The following is a 16,699-nucleotide window of genomic DNA, read 5'->3' on the forward strand; positions in this document are numbered from 1 at the left end:
TGGGCGGCGATTTGAAATGCAATGATTTCGACGGATGACCGGGGTAGGTAGCAATATTCTTTGTGAAGAATTTTTGACTAAATGCCCCTAAGCAACGTTGACTTCCAACGGGCATTAGGACCGTGTGGCTCAGCCTCCCCAGCTGACACTAGGCACGCCCCTGGGGCTGATGACATAGTGATCACACCCAGGGGGCGGGGCATAGGCAGCATTGTGCATGTCCGGAGTACAACTCCATCCGAGGCCTGAAAATGAATGACCAGGAAAAACTGCAGCTTCTGCGGGACGCCGTCAGGGCCTTCCCGGACTTCCCGTCCCCTGGGATTGTCTTCAGGTAAGGCGGATTTGGGGGGGGGGAGCCCTGGCCTGGGGTAATGATCTCCTCACATTGTCACAAGTAGCACATGTGCCACTCTCACCGGTTAACCCTTTGCTGTAGCTTCATTAACTCCTTCTGTGTCTTGCTCACTAGTTGTATATTATCTTAAAGAGCTTGGTTCCTGTGGGTGATTGAACAGTGCATGTGTTAAAACTTCTCCTGCGCTTGCACTGGTGCTTCAGCTACGGGAACAGAGACTTTAAAGCCTTGTAATGTTCGGACAAGTTTCCTCGGTTAAACGAGTCATCTGATGACCCCAGGATTAAGGGAATGTACCCCAGATCACAGTTTAGGGGGCGAAGGGCCACAATAGTGTTTCACGCATGCTATCCCCTAATATCCCTTTCCTTTGTGTTTGATTATAGTAAAAAGGCACACAATTAGTGCGGTGTATGTAAGGTCTGTGATGTGTTGCTCATTTCTCACTGAATCAGACTATTCCTGTGTTAGGCTTGTGACTCGAGTCGTAATAACCTCCTATGTCTTTTCCTCTCATGCCGTTACCAGGGACATCAGCCCTGTCTGTAAAGACCCGGGAGCATTTAGAGCAGCGATTGACCTGTTTGAGAGTCACCTGAGGGCAAACTACCCAAAGATCGATGCCATTGCTGGTGAGATAAAGTCTGGAATCCTAATTTTTTACACTGTATCATACATCCCAAGTGCTCCGGTTTTTGCATATCATCCTCGATTTTGGGAAACTGTCCCATGCAGCTACCCCACTATTTGCAGGCAGGGGAAATAGTGGACTGGTGGGGGGCGATCCTCCGATCCCCCCTGACTGACCCATTGAGCTGTAAAATCAACGCATTGTCTGTGCTGTTGTGGGGTATACCTCCATTGCAGCTTGCCTTGGAAGGTGGCTCTTGTAGTAAGATGGGTAAGTGGCCACACCAGCCTCTAGCCACCCCCCCAACACACGTGTCCGTGTTTGGACACCTGAAATATCGGGGGTATGCTGCAAAGCTGTTTATCCTGTACATGCGGGTTACATGCATCTAAACGTAATTGGACTTAATCCAGGGAAATTTTGTCTTGTAGGTCTGGATTCTCGGGGGTTTCTCTTTGGCCCGTCCCTGGCGCAGAGATTTGGTGTCGGCTTTGTGATGATCCGTAAGAAAGGGAAACTACCTGGTCCAACCGAGTCTGTGTCTTACTCTCTGGAGTACGGAAAGGTGAGTCCCTGTCTTTGGTCACAGATGGGGGTCGTTCCTGTCTACATCCTGTTCTCTGCAGGAAAGACTAAAGTTTATGGCAAAAAAATTACTACGTTTACAGCTATTGTGATACCGACCCTATCGTTGCTACACACAGCTTTATTACTGAGCCACCTTTTTCCTTTTTAATTCAGGCAGAGATTGAAATTCAAGTTGACGCAGTGAATCCAGGGCAGAAAGTTGTGGTCATTGATGATCTGCTTGCAACTGGAGGTAAAACCTATACTCCCCCCCCCCCTAAACTATGAAGGATCCGGTTGTTTGGCTAATGTAAATGGTACTGATCACGTTCTTCATCTACAGGGACGATGAGCGCCGCATGTGAACTCCTGAAGGGCAGAAAAGCGGAAATTCTTGAGTGCCTGGTCCTGATAGAGTTAACATCCCTGCGTGGCACAGATAGGCTGACGCCATACAAAGTCCATTCGCTGCTGCAGTATGATTAGGCCGTTACAGCCACAGGGAGCTCGGCGATTGCCGTCCCGCGCTGGTATTGCTTACGAAGGTGCCTCTATATGTAAACGTACATTAAATATATGCAAGGGATCACTCGTGGAGACAGCGTATACTGAATGCAGGTGGGAGAAGCCCACCTATTGTTTAACTATGCTTTCTCTTATTTAAACACCTATGTGTTATTCATGTAGGTTAAAGGTTTCTACCTCTAAGGGAAGAGCTTGACACATTTAACCCCTTAACGACAATCCCCGTACATGTACGGGGTTGCCGTGCAACGGGTTAACGACAATGCCCGTACATGTACGGGCTGCCGTTAAATAGCTGCAGCGCCGCGATCGCGGCGTTTTCGCCGCGATCGGCGGCTTTGCAGCATCCACGGAAGCCTCACAAGTGAGGCTGACCGTGGATCCGGGGAGGGCAGCCCTCGGCAGCCCTCCCCGGAAGAAAAATGGCCGCCGCCGCACCGATCATCAAAGATCGCGGCGGCGCCCGGCTAAAACTGCTTAGGAAGCGATATGAATCGCTTCCTAAGCATAAATGGTGTTACTGACATGCCTCGATATCGAGGCATGTCAGCAACACTACCCCCCGACCCCCGATCGCCTTGTGATTGCTCCGAGGAGCAACCACAAGTGCCATCCTGTGAATGACGTTGCCGTCATTCACAGGATGGCATTAACAATAGAAATGAGTTCATAGAGGGTCTATCCAGACCCTCTTGAGAACTCTCGAGCTCCTCCTGCAGGTTGAATGCAGGTACTGCATCCAACCATGCAAGGTCAATGGAGCCCAGCTCACTAGTGAGAGTGACTAGTAAAAAAAAAAAAAAAAAAAAAAAAAAAAAATTAAAAAAAAAATTTAAAAAATGTTTCAAAAAAATGTCAAAAATATGGTAACATGTAAAAATCCCCACTGTCACCAAAAAAAAAAAAAAAGTTTTTAATAAGCAAGTCCTAAAATTTTTACAAAATATGTCCTAATATCTTTACAAAAATTCCATTATGGAAAGAGTTAAAATATTGGCATTACAAATGCCCATAGGGTGTCTAGTATTAAAAAATATATGATTTGATGGGGTAAATTGAATTGGCCGGGTTCAAAGATGTCCCAAATATGGGACATGGGGCAGATGTCTAAATGGCAAAAAAATACACACCTCACAAAGGCGGCCTTTTACCTCCCAAATAACCCTACAAACCCATGCATGTGGGGTATCGCTGCGCTCAGGAGATGTTACTGAACACATATTGGGGTGTTGTGTGACACGGACATACACCAGGAGCGATAAATTTATACAACATGTGTGAAAAAAATACAAAAAGAATTACTACCATAAAGTTTCACAAAGGGTAGTGGTAAAATTAGTGCATTGAAAGGGTTAAAATACCAGCATTTCAAATACCTTGGGGTGTCTAGTTTTTAAAAATATATGATTTGATGGGGTAAATTTCATTGGCCGGCTTCAAAGATACCTGAAATGGCACATGGGGGGAAGAATTACCAGATTTGGAAAAAAAGGTTTTGAAATGGCAAAACGCTACCTGTACTTATTGCCCCATAACGTGCAGAAAAAAGCAAAAAAACATAAAAACATTGGGTATTTCTAAACTCAGGACAAATAGTAGAATCTATTTAGCAGGTTTTTTCATTCGTTTTTGCAGATGAGTAAAAGTTTTCTGTTTAAAAAGTGAGAAAAAGTAATTTTTTAACAAAAAATCCCCATATTTTATCATTTTTTTTATAGTAAATTAGATGATATGATAAAATTAATGGTATCTAAAGAAAGCCCTGTTTGTCCTGAAAAAAACAATATATAATATGTGTGGGAGCATGAAATGAGAGAGAAGAAAATCACAGCTAAACAGTAACACTGAAAAACGTTAAAAGAGCCATTGTCCCACAATATACTACGAGTAAAAACCCCTATTGTCCTTAAGGGGTTAAAGGGGACATACAGGGTATCTAGGATAAGCGAAGCAGGTTGTATGACATTAAGCCGGTTTAGGTACAGGCTGAAGCAGCCCAAAATAATGCAACAGCGTTTTCACAATTGCCTTTGTAAGCTTCAGCAGAAAAGAACAGCCATCGGAGGCCAAGGAACCTCAGGAAATTTTATCACTGCCTTACCTCGCTGTGCAGCTGTAGTATGATGTAAATTGGTGCACAAGAAAAGGAATAAAACAAATTAATGTTTTCTATTGCATGTTTATCTACAAAATTTTTTTTTTATCCTAATGAAGCTAATGTATGGCAATTGAGATGGCAGAGGTGTGTACGTTGTCAGGACTGGGTCTGTTTAGTCTTCCTCGGTTGCCTGAGGTGTCAACAGTAAACTTTCATGAAGTGAAAACTCTTGTTTTAACACATTTGTCTTTTCATGGTCTCCCAGCCCTTGAAATGGAGAAGCCATTTGGCATCAAAAAAAAAAAAAAAAGTGTATGAGGAAAAAGAAAATCCATCTGTCCTCCTCAAAAGCATTGTTACATACTATCCTTAGAGGAATCTCTATTTTCCCATCCCTTTCAGGACATAATCCTGGGATGATGTATTTTTCCAGAAAAGGAAGATGGTGCAGAGACCCCAAGCTTCCTCATGGTGTGGGCATTGGGTTGGAGAGCCCAGTTTAATGCTTTTCGGTCGAAACCATCCCCATCATAGAGGCCAAGACCTCAAAACAACGCAAACTTCACAGTATTTTTTTTTGGGGGGGCTACCCTAGAGTAGAAACTATTTAAGATACTTGCCCCCCAATTTGGGAGCACAAGGGACACAGTGACTGAAGTCACTAAAATCAGCAAGACGTAGGCAGCCTGAGAGAGGACCAGCAATACATCTTACACGTTGAATAGGAAATGTTAATTGGAGATTCCTTTTGCAAGTGTATAATTTCATGTACTCGCAAAACGTACTAAACTTATTTAAAGGGGGCATCAGAGTCCCTCTGCATATGTTTGGAATGTCTCCTACATGGACATCAGTCTATGGTTCTAAGGTCCTAGAAATCAAGTAGGAATGGAAGCAGATGTTTCCTTTAGTCAGGCACACAAACTAGCTAATGCAAATTAGTTTAATCCAAAAATAATTGGGTGAAAAATTTGCCTTTTACAGTAGAAAATAAAAATTTGCAATAGTCAGTGTACATAAACCTGCCACTCATGTAAACAAGTAACCTAACAGATAAACACCCTCAACATGTATAAAAACCCATCCATGCTGGCTATCAATTATAAAACACCCCAAACCCCAACCAGGCTGAGAATCTAAAAACCCAACTTGGCAGAACAAAATAAACCCAAGTACGTCTCAAACTGCACCTGCGACGGATGCAACGAGTGTTGAGGATTAAAAACAGCCAACGAAAGTTACGGTGTCAGGGTTTCTAGTGTTAGCGTTCATTAAAATTGCACGCCTGTTAAAATTCTAAGAACAGGTCCCCATGAAAAGCGTCACAAGAGACTGAAAGGATTGTCGTTATTTGGACTCTTCTTCCCTGATGCTCTTGGCCAGACGCTCTAAAATCAAGTTAAGGTCCACAGATTTGTTGAGTTTATAGTACGTATCCGTGCGGATCGGATGGATGCTGAGCCAGTCAGGTAGAAGTTCAGAAAGCAACACAAGATGTTTCTCGATGTCACCTGCGGAGGAAGAATAGAGGACATTTAACAGACCACACAAAGCATACGAATACACCTCAACATTTTCAACAGATCAATTATTGCCTTCAGCATCCATCACTTCATAGCCAAAGCTGCCCAACAATATCCGTTACATGTTGCCCCTAACCCTTCAAGTAGGCGAACGCCTCTCACCTATAGTCATTGAGGAGCGGTAGCTGGCGATGACCCTGTTGCAGACCACTTCCACAGTCAGTGCCGGCTTTTTTTCTGCCACAAACACATTGCGCAGGATGCGGGCCAACTCGGCCAACCTGGACATCATGAGAAGCCTCTCCTCCTGCTCCGGTCTGCGAGTCATTACGGCTTGGAGCTTCTGTGCCTCCTTTGCCCTTATCTGTTGAGAATGGAGGTGGAACAAAGAGTAAATAAACGCTGCCATGCCACTTGGATGGACGGATGGCATCAGTATCTGGTATGCTAGCCACATACCCGTTCCAGCAGGGACTGGGAGACTCCTTTCAGGGCAGTCGATGTGGCAGAGGGAGCCGGCTTTGGCTCTGCAGCGAGCGAAGGTTTGGTTTCTGTAGCGCTGCTCTCCGCAGTTCTTAAAGCTAGGTTTGCGAGAGCCTTTTCCATCTACAGGAGAAGATGAGAGAAGTTTAGTCTGTGGGAGCAGAACCAGCAATAACAGTTTCGCAAACATACTGTGACAGAGTTAAAGTTGAGGTCATAAAAACGTGTATTTAGGACCCAGAATGTTAGAGATCAGCTGTAAATAGTGGCGAGTACAGGATTCACCATACTAGTGTATTTTGGAGTATGAGAATTCCACTAACACAACGTCTACTGAAGAATCCAGTCTATGTTGTCCTAAGTCTGGGACTCTGGTATCTGATTGGCTGTAGCCCATTAAGGGATATAAAGAGCAGTCCAAGCCTAGGGCCCGTCTGCTTAGCCAAAAACAAGAGCAGCGTCTTCCCGTGCCAAACTCAAATTATTCAAGCAGCCCAAGGGTAATATGCAAGACTACAAAGTTCATCAGCTGCTCAGAAGAGCAAGGATCTGTTTATGTACTTCTGCCAGAGACTGCAAACAGGCACCTGTTATTAATTCAGGTTCCAAGTCCTTCGTGCTCTAGAATTATGTGCGGTTACATCAAGATCCCAATGCCATTCGTATCACAGCACAATAGTGGGAAACAACCATCGAACAGAGCTTGGCAAATTATATTCACCTTTGGTGTCATCATGCCCCGTGCCTTACATAAGATATCTTGGGCCGTGGAGAGTTTCTCAACCTGAGGAGGCAATGGAAGTTCGGCTGCCTCGATATCTGGTACCTCATCCACATTAAAGCGTGGATGCCAGCGGGTCAGCTTATCATCCGGAACCAGCATGGGAGGATTCAAGGAAGCCAGGAAAGCCTAAAGAGCGATGAAAGAAGCCATTAGGACATACTTTACAGGGTCGTAATAGCTGCAGGTGTGAACACCATGTCAGGCTTTGGTTACAGATTTCCAGACACCTCTATACCTTCACAGGTTGGTTAAGTTTCACAACCCTAGCACAATGCTATCCAGCATTCATTTCACGGCTTTGCTGCTGGAACTTACCCTGTGGTGCTGTTTGACGATGGTAGTCAGGTTTCGGTTAAAGAAATGCCTGCGTTTCAGTAAACGGGACACTGTTAGCTGTGGGTGTCCATCGATTTTATCTCCTGGAATAAAAAGCTAGTGATTACAAAGCGATGCTTTACTCTGCCTACCAGGAGAACATGCAAAGGACCCATTCCACTACAGCACCAGCATTTATCACCCGTGGTAAAAGGAGTGATGTTGTACCACTCACCTTCTTGAATTACTGGCTCCACAGTAAGCTGATAGTCTGACTTCTTCATACCATCCTTGAACGTTGGAATATTCTTCTCTTGCCTGAACTTGTATGCAGTTGGATACACAGTCTTTATCTGCCCTACATTACGCTCTTCAAATTGCCTGCCAGAAAAAAATAAATTATATTGTGAGACCAGGATCTACAACATGGGCACCTCTGGTTAATGTGGACAGAAGGCCAGGTACTTACTTTCTCATCATATCCTGGACACCCTGCTTGACTTTGGAGAATGTGATGGTCTCTGAGCGGTTGAACAACATGCCTACTATAGTGTCCATGCTGCGGAACATCTCAGCCAGAACTTTGTATTTGTACGGCAGAGAGAGACCTGGTGGCACATCTTGGGCAAGGTTGTGGAAACGCTGGTAAGCTGGTGCCTTCTCACTAAAAGTGAAACATTTATATATTGACTGTGCAATTTACATTAGAAAAACAGGGCTGTGTCTTATCTTGCACAACCAAGGCTGGAAGAAGGCAATCATCCTTCCACCGGTGAGCTTCATCAGCTAGCTCAGTCAGACTAGGTTTTCATGATAATATCTTAAGGGTGGAATGCTGTAGACCCCTTCTTACCTGTCTTTTGTACTCTCCTCTGTCAGATCTAGGTTGATTGTCTCTGCTTTCTCCTCGGTTTTCCTCTCTCTGATCTTTGACTCTAGTTCCTGGGCACGCTTGAGTCTGGCTTTCAGATCTGTGATCGTAACTTTACTGTCCGAAGGTGCTGGAAGCTTAACTTTTTGGGTCAGCTCTTGAATCCTCTGCAGGCGAGACTTCAGCTCTACAAGGTTGTCCTTGTTCTGTGCCTAAAAAAGCAAAGAAACAGCTGTATTAGCGTATTTACTCCTTAAAAGGTGCTCTTCTAATTAGAGAAGAGTATCTGACCTTAGATACCTTCTCTTTGATCAGATTTCTTTGGAAGAGGCTGCCAATGCTACATTTAGTAGAGTAGGTAGAACCACCACTTAATGTTAACCTCTATAATAAGGGAAGTGCGCAGAGTGATGCAAAGCACTTTATTCACCTTTTCGATACATTCCTTACAGAAATCAAGTAATTATGGAGAAGCGAAATACCTTGGCTTCAGGTGTGTCTGGGTTACTCTTCAAGCCAGCAGCTTTCGGAGACAAACGCACATTCACCAGCTCCTTAATCTTCTTCCCCAAGGATGGCGGAGTCTCAACTTTAGAACATGGGCTGGAAGACTGGACACGAGCAGAGGGTGGGATGTTAAGCACATTACAGGTTCGGTCATAACAGACAGCAGCCGACAATCTACAGGTTTGGTTCTCTAGCAGACGCCTCATTGTAAATGAGATTAATACTTGGAATCTAAAGCCAAGAGCAATAGTTGCCAACATTGCCCAATGACAAAGATGGCTGTCTCAAGATACACAGCTGTGTAAAATCTCACTTGAGTCAATACCGCAGCAAACACGGGCACTGTATGTCTCACCTCTACACAGGTGGTTGTGTATATGTTAAGCCATAAACTCCAAGGGGAAACACTATACATACTGCCGAAGTGATGACCCATGGCCTGTTCCCCAACTGTCTCAGTATAGGCTTAACCAAAGCGTCAAAGTCTACAGAACTGCATTAGGGTCGTCCCCAGTCTATGATTTCTTGCATCTATTAAAGTTGCGTAGCTCCCGGAGCACAGGGCAGTTCACTAGTAACAGCAGGCAAGGAGTGAGAAACTCCACCGAGGCAATGTTTGAAACTTTTTTCTGACGAGGAACCAGGCCTACAAGACCTTCAGCGCCTAGTCCTTCATTATGGGAGTTCCATGGAAGTAGCATTCCATGTTCTGTATCCCATTGGGTCTCTGCAGACCGCGTGTTCTCTATACACAATGAGCACAGCGCTGTGGCAAGAATGCTGCGGACCCAAGCACTCCTTAACACTGCCCCATACCTGCACATAGCACCCACACCTACAAAGCACACAAACTTCCAACCCCCTCCTCAATCGGGCAGGAAGGAGGTGGTCCCCTGGGTGCGGAGTAGCCATTAGTTTGAGAGACAGTGGGTGAGGAGCATTAAGCGAGTTAGAGTTAGTGATGGGAAGTACGGATCATTAAAGTGAATCGGATCATTTCGATTCGTTCACTGAAATGATCCGATTCATGATCCGGATCTTCGGATCACTCAGTGTGTCTGCACGGAGTTACTGTTTTCCAGTAACTCCGTGCAGGCACACTAACGATTGGCCCCGCCCCTTTCATTATGAATCCTCCCCCCTGCCTCCAGTGATGTCAATGAAGGCAGAGAGTCGTTCAAAGATTCGGATCTTACAGGGATCCGAATCTTACAGTGATCCGGATCATTGTAAGATCCGGATCATTGTAAGATCCGGATCATTGTAAGATCCGGATCATTGTAAGATCCGGATCATTGTAAGATCCGGATCTTTGAACGACTCTCTGCCTTCATTGGCATTCTAATCATTCAGAGAATGTCACCATACTGTTATAAATAATACATTCATAATCACTGCCCCCAGGATTTACATTCCCCTTTACCTGCAACTGCACCTTAAGCTAACTTTATTAAATTAATTAAATTAACCCTCACCATTAAATTAACCCTAAACACCCCATCAACCATGACTGCCCTAAAATTAACCCTTAACACCCCATCAACCATGACTGCCCCTAAAATTAACCCTTAACACCCTATTAACCATAACTGCCTCCAAATTAACCCTAAACACCCCATTAAGCATAACTGCCCCTAAATTAACCCTAAACACCCCGTTAAGCATAACTGCCCCCAAATTAACCCTAAACACCCCATTAAGCATAACTGCCCCCAAATTAACCCTAAACACCCCATTAAGCATAACTGCCCCCAAATTAACCCTAAACACCCCATTAAGCATAACTGCCCCCAAATAAACACTAAAGACCCCATTAAGCATAACTGCCCCCAAATTAACACTAAAGACCCCTTTAAGCATAACTGCCCCCAAATTAACACTTAAGACCCCATTAAGCATAACTGCCCCAAATTAACCCTAAACACCCCATTAAGCATAACTGCCCCCCAATTAACCCTAAACACCTCATTAAGCATAAATGCCCCTAAATTAACACTAAAAACCCCATTAAGCATAACTGCCCCCAAATTAACCCTAAACACCTCATTAAGCATAACTGCCCCTAAATTAACACTAAAGACCCATTAAGCATAACTGCCCCCAAATTAACCCTAAACACCTCATTAAACATAACTGCCCCTAAATTAACACTAAAGACCCCATTAAGCATAACTGCCCCTAAATTATCCTTAAACACCCCATTAAGCATAACTGCCCCCAAATTAACACTAAAGACCCCATCAACCATACCAATTTATTAGGTAATTTATCTGGAGTACATGCAATTAATTTAGGGGCAGTTATGGTTAATGGAGTATTTAGGGTTAATTTCAGGGGCCGTTGTGGTTAATGGGGTCTTTAGGGTTAATTTCAGGGGCCGTTATGGTTAATGGGATCTTTACGGTTAATTTCAGGGGCAGTTATGGTTGATGGGGTATAAGGGTTAATTTTATGCTGATGATTGAGGGTTAATTTAATTAATTTAATAAAGTTAACTGTAGGTGCAGTTATAGGTAAAGGGGGGCAAACTCAGGGGAATCTAAATCCTGGGGGCAGTGTGAACATTATTAATGTATTTATTTATAAAAGTATGGTATCAGTGATATTCTCTGAATGATTCGAATCTCTGTAAGATTCGGATCCTTGTAAGATCCGGATCCCTGTAAGATTCGAATCATTCGACTCTTCGGTTCATTCGACTCTTCGGTTCATTCGACTCTTCGGTTCATTCGACTCTTCGGTTCATTCGACTCTTCGGTTCATTCGACTCTTCGGTTCATTCGACTCTTCGGTTCATTCGACTCTTCGGTTCATTCGACTCTTCGGTTCATTCGACTCTTCGGTTCATTCGACTCTTCGGTTCATTCGACTCTTCGGTTCATTCGACTCTTTGGTTCATTCGACTCTTTGAACGACTCTCTGACTCTATGAGTCATCGTTCCTGTGAGAATTAATGAGCTGTAATCTGACCCCAGAGTGCTCTGCAGATGACTCACAGCTCTAGGATCAGGTTACAGCTGCATGATGATTCACAGACTGAACCGCTACAAACGAATCGTTCAGTCTAGTGAACCGACTCATCCGGATCACTAAAAAGAACCGGATCAAATGAACGATTCGTTCATGATCCGGACATCACTAGTTAGAGTTGCATGGTGGAAGGGTGCTCAGGCCGGGGAGTGGAGGGATTCGGGGTACAAGCTGGAAGAGTGCTAAAGAAGGGGAGTGGGGGGTTCATGGTGCATGCAGGAAGAGAGCTACGGGCGGGGTGTAAGCTAGAAGAGAACTACGGCCGGAGAGTAGGGGGTCCGGGGTGCAAGCTGGAAGAGCTACGGCCGGGGGGTTCATGCTGGAAGGGTGCTACGGCCGGGAGAGGAGGGAGGCGGGATGGGATGCTGCAGCAATGCTTAGGCCAGGGCGACGAGCGCACGATGCGGGGCGCTGAATACATGCTGAAGGAAAAATTACAGCAAACTATGAGCTATACTACCGATGATCCAGCACATGACCCCCGTACACAAAAAACATTACTTCCTCCACACATACACTTCTCAGCTTAGGCCAGGCAAGTACCTGCGGCTCGTCCTCCAGCGGCAGCCGAAGTCTCTTGCGGGCAGACTTTCTCTCCGGCAGCACCGGACGGGGAAGCTCCTGCTCGGCCTCCTTACGAAGCCTCTTCTTGCTGCTCGGATTCGCGCACTCCGGTGTGTCCAGCTGCGCTACCTTTTCGGGAGTCCTTGGAGGCCGAAGCAGCTCCTCCACTCGCGCCTTCTTACTGCGAGTTACCGTCCCGGTTCTCTCTACAGCGGCCTCTAGCTTCCGCCGCTTACCGGCCTCAGGACCCTGCGCCGGCCGCTTGGTCTGAGCAAAGAAATCGGTCACTCGCATTTGCGCCATTGCTGCCCCCTCTTTCCAACCAGCAAGGTAGCAAAAAGCGATCTAAGTTATGGAGGCGCCAAACACCCAGAGATCGCTAGCCAAGGTAACACGTGACACGAATCCTCACTCCGGATTGGCTGCCTCCCTTCACCTGGGAACTCACATTTCGCGGGCAATTGAAGCCGCGCCCCTTATTTCATGGAACGTTCCACATCGATTCGGGGGTAGTTTGTTTATTAAAGTGGTACAGTCCTTGAAACAACTTTACTTCGCAGTTTACGTTTAGCTTCGATTTTATTTGGAAACATTGGCAGGTGTGTTTTTATACAACGAACATTATTTGTTTGTAAATAGAAGACTTCAGGAACTATACGTTTCCTTCGCATTCCATGCCCTCTAATTTAAAGGAACCTTAGTGGTTTTGTTTTTTTTTGTTTATTTTTTTAATTCATTTTGTAAAATGTGCTAAAAATAAATGTTGGTCTCATTTTTCTATAACGGCGCCTTTATTATTTCAGCAAAGCACTGTCCTGTGCATTATGTCCAAAGCTCCCTTCCCGTCTCCCGTTTGCCCCCTCTCAGGGCAGGGCAGCTTCCTTTACAGAGGTATAATGAGGTATTTTAGACTAATATTATTGCACATGAGGGGAGCCGTTTTATGGGCCTGTGGTGTCGTGTAACACCGGTGCCACCGACATTGCCTACCCCATCTTGAGGGGTTAAGGGCCGACAATGGGGCCATTTTCTTTGGGCCACTGCCAGAGGCCTCCACTTTTTCTTGGCGTCTCGCTCTAAACATAGCCACCGAAACGTCTGCAGTAAGTTTAGGAAGCCTTTACTGGATCCTTTTTTCTACTCTGTAACCTCTATTGGCGAATGTGTTGCCCTTTCCCCTGGGTTAGGCTTTTCCTGCCCTCCCCTAACAGGCCTGGATATGTTAATCGTATTCGAATAAACGAACTGCATTTGCAATGTTTTCCCCTTTTCGGCCAGTTGTCGGAAGTGCTTTATGATGTCGTTCCTTATGTTCCTCGTAATTAATAACCCGCAGGTGAGACACGGGGGCGTCAGAGCGAGAAGCAGAGAACTTCCTTCCGCACCGCGCATGAAGACAAGTACGTAAATTGCGTTTAGTATATGAAATACACCTGTTTGTATGACACGGCATGACCTCACGTGTTCATCCATGTCGCTGTCAGTTAGGTCATTGTCACAGCAGATGGACACGTCAGTTCAGTTGAATGCTGTGGAGCTGGTGACGTGGGCTCTGATTTTACACCCACCTCCGACTGGCTTCCCAGCAGAAGAGGCAACAGTCAGAACTGAGACAGAATCTCCTCACCCCTTCTGTCTTCTAGATTCTCACAAGGATCTCTGTGTCCAGATCAGCTTGAGAGCGGCCTGGACGGACCCGGTCTTGCTCATGCCCTTCCACGCCGGTCCACTTGGCACCGTTCTAGCTGGGTATATTACCTGCTTAGAACACTACTGGCTCATAGCAGACTTTCAAAATCTTTGCCCAAATTATCACCCAGAAAAGTGATTTCTTTCTTTTAATGTATTAAAGAAGGCCACCTTCAATGTGTAATGCTTTGCTGATCGCTTGACTCTTAATGTGACTAGAAACAGCAGAAAAGAAGTTAATATGCATTAATACTCAGTTATATTATAGCTCATTATAGCTAAAGATGGTGCTGATATGGTTATCAAAACATCAAGGCCTCTACTTACAAAGAACAAATGTGGTGCAGTATAGTGTGTTCAGCGTGACCAATGCTTTGGTGTGCACGGCAACCGCTCCACATTTAGCACTGAGATATGTGTGTCCTATACGTCTTCTTTATTATACAAAAGCCCTGGTAGTGCCCCACATGACGTGTGTGCTTGTTGGATGCTTCTGGGAACCCGTAACTGCGGTATGTCATGTCAAAGCCTCCTTTATTTCTGAAATACCCACACAAACCATTTAGCAGACACTGCAGTGTGCAGTTCCCATGTGCAGACACTAGATGGCGCAGTTCATCACCATTCACGCCTGCGGCAGAACCCATCAGAAAGCAGACGCCGAGTTACCGAATTCAGTGTTTATTATACATGTATATAGTGGTATATAACACACTGTTAAACCTGCAGATTTACTAACGTGTGCAGTTGACATATGAAATGCTCTGTACCCACTAGCACAGTAAATGAGGATTGCGGCGTGCCTTGTTCAGCACACCTTTCATGGAAGAATAGGTCTGAATACATTTATGCATCAGATCAGAGAGGGGACTGTGGAATCCTAAAGCCAAATCACTTGCAGCTAATCCAGAGGGTCCTGCTAATATTATTAGATGGGGCTGTTAGCTGCAAGGCGCTGGTAAGATTGTAGTAGGAAAGAAGTGGGATGCTGGTGTTGCACAGAGAGGGTATTATAGACTGTGGGGCACTGGTGATATGTTGTCAGGAGTCCATCATAGAGCAGTGCACCTACATACCGAAACCTTCACTTCCACCCAGCACTGTAGACTAAGGGCCCCTGTGTTGCAAAAATCTCTTTATTCACACAGAGAAATGCAGGTGATGGGACCCTTATTACAAAAGATTTGTGAGCACCTGTAGAATAATGTAGGGATATTGCCTTTTATAATTATGCGGGTACCAGGAAAACTGCTAGCCGAGTAAAAAAAAAAAAAAAAAACTCTTATATTCCAAATCCAGTATTGATGAAGACGGCACAAGGGAGTTGGAGAAACAACCTAAGTTACCCTGACATATTTTGCCTTAATTATCACCAAGGGTAGGCCTTGCAATGGGGGACAAAAGCTAGTCCTAGCCAGTTGGCACTAGATGGTCACCCGCTGACTTTCCACACACAATTCCGACATTAGAATGCTCTCTAAAGCTGACCATTTCTGAGTTCTATAATCATTCATAATGGAATAATGGGTGAACAGGGCAACCTGCCAGCCTGAGGTTCTGACATCCCATGTCAGCGAAGCAGTGAACACTTTGAAGTTGCTGTGCGTGTCAGGCTGGTTTACACATGTATGATCTTGTGTCGTGTGCCTTTCTTCCCTCCGCATTGTTCTTGCTGTTTGAGCTGATGCCAACCTCCTGGCAGCCCTTGTGCTTGGCATCTGATGGTTCAGGGGCATAACCACAACAGTATAACACTACAGAGGCTGCACAGGGGTGGAGGCCTAAGGCTAGGGCTAGGTCTCTGGCCTTTGTTTTTTTCTTAGTATTGTACTGATGGAAACAAAGTTGCCAAAGATTGAGTGCAACTTAGCAGAGTACATTTAATATACGAACAGGAAAGGTGGGGGTTATTTTAAATCTAGGTCTGTTTGATCATAATGTGGTGTGTTGGAAGTGAGCAGTCCTCGCCCATGTTGCATGCCAGTTCGGTGTGTTAATGGAAAAACACGCCATGCGCTGCGTGGACGTCTCTGCTGCGTCCACAGACTCACGAGCAGCTGTGGATCCCGGTCGTGCGGCGGGTGTCATACCGCTGAGTGACCACCAGGTCGCGCTGTTTCATTGCTTTTCAGGTGATGTTTTTTTGGGGCAGAAAACGTTAAAAAAAAAAAAAAAGTGAAATTAAAAACAAACAGCCTGGCTGGAGCCAAGAGCCACGCAGGGAGCCTGACGCAAGTGACGGCAGATGATCGCACCCTGGAGCCTGGGTCAGGGAGCCCGGTGACCGTGGCATACATAGCCTGGGATTGTCACCATGTCTGGGATATGAGGACGTATCTTGAAACAGGCTGCCTATAGGTGCGAGAAAGGGCACATCAGGTGGCAGGGGCAACCAGGAGCTCATCCCGGCACCCTAAATCCGTTGCTTAACATTGGGGCTGCGTGTGCGATGCCCCCCTTGGTGTGCCTGTTATCCAATAGCTCCTGTTGCAGAGGGCCAATGTAAACCACATGTTGGCAGCAGAAGCTGGTAGTTGCAGACTGAGTGTGATGAGGGAGGGGAGAAGGGCAGAGTCGGTGTCCTGACATTTTGTGTGTGTGCTGCCCCTGGGGAGATCTGCACAGAGGCAGTGCCCACACACCCCTCACCGTTCAGGGCAGGGGCCGTAATGTGGGTGTTGCTTTATTTGGAAGGAAGTAGGGGAGAGTTTAGGTAGGAAATGCAAAGGGAGGAGACTGAACATATAAAACTTG

At 45.5% G+C, this 16,699-nt stretch overlaps 2 protein-coding genes across 2 annotated transcripts; one reads left to right on the plus strand and one right to left on the minus strand.

The window, feature by feature from the left end:
• The first annotated feature begins 178 nt into the window (after positions 1 to 178).
• APRT (adenine phosphoribosyltransferase) lies at positions 179 to 2,266 on the plus strand. Its single transcript, XM_053449145.1, has 5 exons — positions 179 to 334; positions 887 to 990; positions 1,421 to 1,554; positions 1,731 to 1,809; positions 1,900 to 2,266. The coding sequence occupies exons 1-5, from the start codon at positions 252 to 254 to the stop codon at positions 2,040 to 2,042; spliced, it is 543 nt and encodes a 180-aa protein (XP_053305120.1). The 5' UTR covers positions 179 to 251; the 3' UTR covers positions 2,043 to 2,266.
• A 2,842-nt stretch (positions 2,267 to 5,108) lies between these two features.
• On the minus strand, positions 5,109 to 12,559 carry CDT1 (chromatin licensing and DNA replication factor 1). The gene is made up of 10 exons (XM_053448857.1): positions 12,236 to 12,559; positions 8,638 to 8,766; positions 8,138 to 8,367; positions 7,754 to 7,948; positions 7,520 to 7,665; positions 7,285 to 7,388; positions 6,907 to 7,095; positions 6,162 to 6,308; positions 5,865 to 6,066; positions 5,109 to 5,690 (listed from the first exon to the last, which is right to left on the minus strand). Exons 1-10 carry the CDS (start codon positions 12,557 to 12,559, stop codon positions 5,527 to 5,529), a joined length of 1,830 nt encoding a protein of 609 aa, XP_053304832.1. The 3' UTR covers positions 5,109 to 5,526.
• Between the last annotated feature and the right edge of the window lie 4,140 nt (positions 12,560 to 16,699).

The sequence above is a fragment of the Spea bombifrons genome, chromosome 10 (genome assembly GCF_027358695.1).
Source record: "Spea bombifrons isolate aSpeBom1 chromosome 10, aSpeBom1.2.pri, whole genome shotgun sequence".
NCBI classification, from domain to species: Eukaryota; Metazoa; Chordata; class Amphibia; order Anura; family Pelobatidae; genus Spea; species Spea bombifrons.